Below are 6,178 nucleotides of genomic sequence, written 5' to 3' on the forward strand. Positions count from 1 at the left end.
AGGTGGAGATAGATCTTTGTATATGTGGGGCATTTGTGGTGGCACAGGCCCTGTGAACCTGTGGTGATAGGGCGGCATGTGGACTGAGGGTCTGTGGTGAGTCAGTGGAGGAGATACAAGGATAGGTTGATACACTACCGGTGGAGGGATCCTTGGTGGCTGGTAGTGGTAGTGATACCCTCCTCTATACGTGTAATCACTTCTGTGAACTACAGGGCCACCAGAAAGGAAAGGTGAAAGAACATTAGTAGGTTGAAAGTTGGCAAACAGGAAAGCTGTGTAAGCTGACACTGTGCTGTAAGTTGTAGTGACATACTGTATATGCTGACCGGCCACTTTATTAGGTACAATGCAACTGTATGCACTTCCATGCAACACTCCCACCTTAACATCTGTGTTTATGAAGCTAAAGTTGTTTCAGTTTTCGGTGAAATTTTCATGAATGCATAAATTCAATTATCTGTTTATTATTGAGGTCATAGTTAAAGGTGGTGATGTACTGGACTACATGTTTCAACAAACACTGAAACATCTTGAGCTTCATAAACACAAATGTTAAGGTGGAAGTGTTGTACTGAATACTGCATTGTACAGGTGAACACAATAAAGTGGTCAGTGAATGTACTGTAGGTTACAGGTTTTCACAGACAAATTATTAGTTGAAGCATGAGAGCATGTTCAGCCACAAACAAGCTGGAATCATCCTGTGTGTTGCTTTTTGTTTCTACTTTACTATGTTTGAGAGGGAAATACTGTACTATTTATCCCACAATATTTTTATGACAGCTACTGTTACTTTGCAAAGTAACATTTTACACACTAACCCACCTATGAGCTCAAGAAAAATTATGTACTGTTGTAGATTAAAATATCATCAGTATATACAGAAGCTAGAGCTCCTCCTTGACGAAGTGCATAGATACTGTAAATGTACCAGTAAAGATAAATTATGTCTATAATAACACTGACAAGGGACATTTCTCTGCATAATGTGTGCTTTTTACTTTGCTGGTAACACTTTTACTTTATTAAAAACTTTGAATTCAGCATTTTTACTTGTAATAGTGTTTTTCATTGGTGTTAAGATCCAATGTAAAAATACTCCATTGCAAGTAAATGTTATGCATTCAAAATAATAAAGTACAAAAATATTTTTAATGTAACATCTTCATTTGAAAAGGAATTAAAAGTACTGTCTATATTTCTGAAAGATGTTTTTAGACTGTTGCATCACTTTTTAAACTGTCTTTCAGATAAAGTAACTATTTTAACATAGAGGATTCAGACAAACTCACTTGATGGATTCAGGGTCCTGGGTGGTGGTCGGCTATTATTTCTGGTTTGTGCATAGCTTTGTGCAGCTCTCACCTGAGGATCTCCTGCACTGAGGTGATATGTGGCAAGAACATCAGACAGCAGCAGTGAAGTGCAGTACCAGAGGCTCCAGAGTAAAGACTTCATCATGCGAGTGTGCAGCGTCCTCCGGTAGTCTGTCTGTGGTTTCCTCTCTGGTTCTGAGTCCTGCTCAGCTCAGCTGGGGTCTGACCACCTCCACAGGAGGGGGCTCTGAGTGCAACATGTCATACTGTCTGTCCAATCCAGAGGTGAGACACGAGGACGGTTATAGCTATAAAGCAGCTCAAATAATATGTAGTCATATGCGAAGTTTGCAGGAGTTTGATATCAGTTAATCCAAACTAATGGTACATCTCCTTTATGCATTTCACCCTTCAAAAGCACAGAGGTGTTTGTGATAGAGATCATTAATCAACTTGCACAAGCGATTGCACAGGCCCATGCAGTGGAAGCCAAATCTGATTAGCTTTTGATTCACTACAAGTCTTGAGGTAAAAAAATCAGGCTTTTCGATGACCTCAAAGTTCACATAGCATCACAACATACACTTCTCAGTCAACATGAATTAAGTCTCTGAAGTGGCATAACAAAAAGGTATAGTTAAAAAAACAATTTTTATGACAACTGTGCAAAATATGCTAATAAACATCGTGATATAATACAAGTAGGAGACAACACAACATCGAATACAGCCCTTTGTTATTAATCCCTCTCTTAAAATTTCCACATGAACAGTAGAGACAAGTGAAGATTTAAATGTTCATTTATTGAAGTCAAATGTTTTTCCACTAGGACAAAAATCATATTACCAGTAAAGTAACAGGGGGGCAGATAAGCATGCAACTACTAATGTTCACAAGACTAGTCGTTTTCTCCAGATGTCAGGTGGAAAATAAGCAGCAGAGAAAATGACCTGTGATCAGTGCCTTCTGCTTCCCCTCGCTTAATCTCAGCTGGAAAAATATTCACTAACATTGGTAACACATCAGAGCATTGGAGAATGATGAAAATGTCAAGGGCGGCGCCAATGAACTGAACCACAGCAAAGCTAAATAAATAACGGACAAAAAAGTGCTACAGACTCCACTCACGGCTGAGATGGAGTAGTCTAGATCTTAATAATTAAGGAAAAAGCAACACAGTTAAACAGTAATCATTATAATAAGTGACAGATTGTCTTAACTTTTTTTTATACTTCATATATCAATCTATAGACAGGATGATGCTGGACTGAAGAGAGCATTTCAAGCATTTAAGTTTCACATGTATTCATTCCACTAAGACATAAAAAGGCCAGAGGAAATGTGTGCTGTTAGCTTCCATTGCTTTTCAAATATCACATTCATTCATTCATTTCACACAGATTTCAATCTTTTCCCTCTCACACTTCTATAAACACTATAGAAATACAGCGGGTAGGGTTTGAAAAAACATTTTCAGTGGCCTTACACATACACAGTAGGTCAGGGGAGAGGATAAGGATGTAAGGATGCTGGGAAGAGGTTAGTAAGGGAATGTAGGAATGCATATGATGGTCGTGTGTGGGTGTGATTTGGCAACAGGGCTGGTGCTTAAGCGGGCATGTAAGGGGGAGGTGGTTCCTTCTCTGGCATCTTCATTGCCATCTCGTAAGTAGGCAGGATATACTAGAAAAAGACAAAAGACAAACAGATTTTTTTATAGACAGAGCAGAAGAACCCACATTTGAATGCTTGATATTAATTTGCACTTTAAATGAGGAAGATCATCAGCCACCCTTCTACACCTCATCCCGTTAGAAAGAATATTCTGAGTTGTCCTTGCACAAGACCCTTTACTGTAAACAACAACAAAGAATCTCAGCTTGCAGCAAAAGCACAGAATTCTGACACACGTGACAACTTGTGAAAGGTTTAAACTTCTAAAATACCTAAAAAGCCATCATAAGCAGATACTGAGCTTTGGGCCTGTTTGTGTTGAGACCATGCCACCTCCTGGCTTTAATCAATCATTACACTGTATAATAGCTGACTGACACAGTGAAGAAACTGGGTTATATCAGCAATATCATGTATGTATGTATCAACAATACAGATAGGACATGACAAACTATTCCAAAATAAGGCCAGGGAGGTAAAAAAGAAAAAAGTCTGCTTATTGACCTGCTGTATGTATACATGATTTGCAGTGCAGAGGTTATAGTAGAGCGTCACAATTATGGCAAAAATCATAATGACGATTATTTTGATCAGGATAACATGATTACTCACCGACTTTGGAAACATCATGAATTAAGTGAACTTAAATTTTTTTTTTTATCTTAACATTGGTTTGGGAGACAAAATCATAGTAGAAATTAAATTACAACTAATTGCTCAGCCCTACAGTTTAGGTAAATACATTTTCTGATTACCTGGTCTCTTTCAGCTCTGACAGTTTGGATATTTTGTGTTAGTAGAGTCTGCTTATAAAATTCATTACCTCAATCAGTGTCTCAGGTGGCTTGCGTACCTGGGGAGGGGTCTCAAAGGCAGGATACACAGCAATCTCTGGCATGTTCCTATTGTTGATGTACTTATAGCAGTTCCACACACAGTTGATCAAGTACGCCTGGAAAGCAGAGCAATGACTGCATTTGTAATTGTATGATTAATCACACCATGTGACTAAACAGTAAACGGCTTCAGTCTCTGAGCCTGTTAAACCACACTGTCTTGTTTATATGAATTAAAAACATCAGAAGAACACGTTTTGACCTCACCACTTCATTAAATCCACATACAGGGAAGTATCAATGTTTTTAGATTTTGGCTTATATTAGTTTGCACGCTGAATAAAAAATTTTAACTACGACGCAAAAATTATTTCACCTTGAGGATGATGAGGAAGGCAAAGAAAACAAGCACAAACAGCAGCAGACAGCTTGAGTCCAGAGAGAGGAGGTTATCCTTGTATGGGAAATCCGGCTGAGGGAGAAAAGAACGGACAATGGCAGATAATCAATAAAACCCTTTTTTTTTTTTTTTTTTTTTTACTTATTCACCTTCCAACACCATTAGCACTACGCAATGATCAATAAGAAAAAAAAAAACTCATAAGTCTTGGGGCTGTTGCGTCAGTAAAACATTATAGGTGGGATTCTTTTAGTATTTATTAAGAAAAGAATTACTGGGTCATTTAAACATTTCTATTAAAATTTTAAAAAATCCTGCACAAATATAATGCAAAAACAGCACTTGTGATTCAAATAGTCTGTAGTCTGACTACTGACTGTGAGGGATATTGGCCTGACAACTGCCCTTCACTTTCTATGAACACAAATAACAATGCACTGTAACAGGAAACAACTTGTTAATGTGAAGAAATACAAGAGTTACCTTAAAATCAGATAACGTTTAACCTCTACACACAAAAAAATGAAAAGAACCTTAGTTATAAAACTACATTCTGTTAACCACAGGACAAAGTTTCAGCATTTATGTTATTGAAAAGTAGGCTGCTGGATTGTTGGGACTGACCAGCTGGTCCAGGTAATCCTTGATCCTGGGCAGGTAGGTGAGAGAACTGATGGCCACCAGGCAGCTCAGAGCAAAGTCAAACAGCTGGTAGCAGAAAAACGGGATGAGCCAGCCATCACGATGCTGAAGGAATTGGAAAGATGAAGGAAATTACTCAACAACTGAAGGGATCTGACTATTAACTTACATGTGGGTAGGTTTTATAAACATCTACAGAACCTACAGCTGAGGACAAACTCTTGAGCAGTAAGAAATGCCCATTATTATACCAAGTTTAAAATTCTAACATTGAGTTTCATGGATTGAAAACATTTTTCTTACTGCTCAGCCAAACTAAAAGAGCCTAGCTATTTATCTATCTGAATATCTTTGATATATTATGATCATGGCACACATTACGAGGGATTTCATTGGGACACTACAGTGACAGCGGCTCTGGGCCACCAGGTAAGACGGTACAGCGGTTTCAGAAAGTAATATCTGGAACTTAACAGTATACAATAGTGTGTGCAAAGGTAAAGGGGTTTGAATACTTCCTTCAGCCACTGTATAAAACTATAGCTGTGTGGGAGCACGTATTTGCACAGCTAAAGCATAACCACAGCACACACTAGCATGCACAGTGCACCTAGCCTGCAGATGTATGTCATACTTTAACTGTGCAATCATCTCAACTAGCAGCTTAATGGAGGTCTACATCAAAAGGCTATCAAACCTGTCGGTCTTGATGCCACCAGGCAAGCCTGTGAGGTAAAGATGACAGGCAATGAGAACAAAGCATTGTGAGCTACATTCCCACTGCAGTGGGAGTGTTTTGAACACCCAGTGAAAATCCCTGCCTGTATATAAAAACAAACTGGACAAACCCAGTGTGACATCACCCATTGATTTACTGAAAAGTGGTTTTGAAGCTCAAGTCTCTGGACAGCTAACGGCCAGCCACCGATGGTGGGACTCTCCCACCTGTCACTCAAAGAGGCCACACCTTAATCATGTGTAACTTTTAGTCTCAATATAATTTAAACAGGCCAGCTATAATTTCAATGGTAGGTTTATTTGAACAGTGAGAGACACAAACATAACAAAAAAATCCAGAAAAATGCATTACAAAAAAAGTTGTACATTAATTTGCATTTTCATGAATGAAATAAGTATTTGATCCCCTATCAGTCAGCAAGATCTCTGGCTCCCAGGTGTATTTTATACAGGTAACGAGCTGACATTGGGAGCCCTCTCAGCTCGTTACCTGTATAAAAGAGACCTGTCCACAGAAGCAATCAATCAATCCAGATTCCAAACTCTTCACCATGGCCAAGACCAAAGAG

The 6,178-nt window shown here is 38.7% G+C and overlaps 2 protein-coding genes across 3 annotated transcripts in view; both read right to left on the reverse strand.

The window, feature by feature from the left end:
* Positions 1-1,469, reverse strand: part of matn3a (matrilin 3a) — a 4,129-nt gene extending 2,660 nt beyond the window's left edge. Inside the window, exon 1 of the mRNA XM_020589506.1 lies at positions 1,296-1,469. Within this exon, the coding sequence (XP_020445162.1) occupies positions 1,296-1,464 (169 nt within the window). The 5' untranslated portion in view covers positions 1,465-1,469. The remainder of the gene's footprint in view (positions 1-1,295) is intronic.
* A 632-nt stretch (positions 1,470-2,101) lies between these two features.
* Positions 2,102-6,178, reverse strand: part of laptm4a (lysosomal protein transmembrane 4 alpha) — a 9,372-nt gene continuing 5,295 nt past the window's right edge. The window contains exons 4-7 of one of the 2 annotated variants that reach the window (XM_020589772.1): positions 4,854-4,976; positions 4,206-4,301; positions 3,817-3,945; positions 2,102-3,002 (exon numbers count right to left, since the gene is read on the reverse strand). In XM_020589772.1, coding sequence (XP_020445428.1) covers positions 2,928-3,002; positions 3,817-3,945; positions 4,206-4,301; positions 4,854-4,976 — 423 coding nt within the window. In that variant the 3' untranslated portion in view covers positions 2,102-2,927. The remainder of the gene's footprint in view (positions 3,003-3,816; positions 3,946-4,205; positions 4,302-4,853; positions 4,977-6,178) is intronic. The other variant, XM_020589773.1, reaches the window with a different exon arrangement.

Source organism: Monopterus albus, unplaced genomic scaffold, assembly GCF_001952655.1.
Source record: "Monopterus albus unplaced genomic scaffold, M_albus_1.0 scaffold9.1, whole genome shotgun sequence".
NCBI classification, from domain to species: Eukaryota; Metazoa; Chordata; class Actinopteri; order Synbranchiformes; family Synbranchidae; genus Monopterus; species Monopterus albus.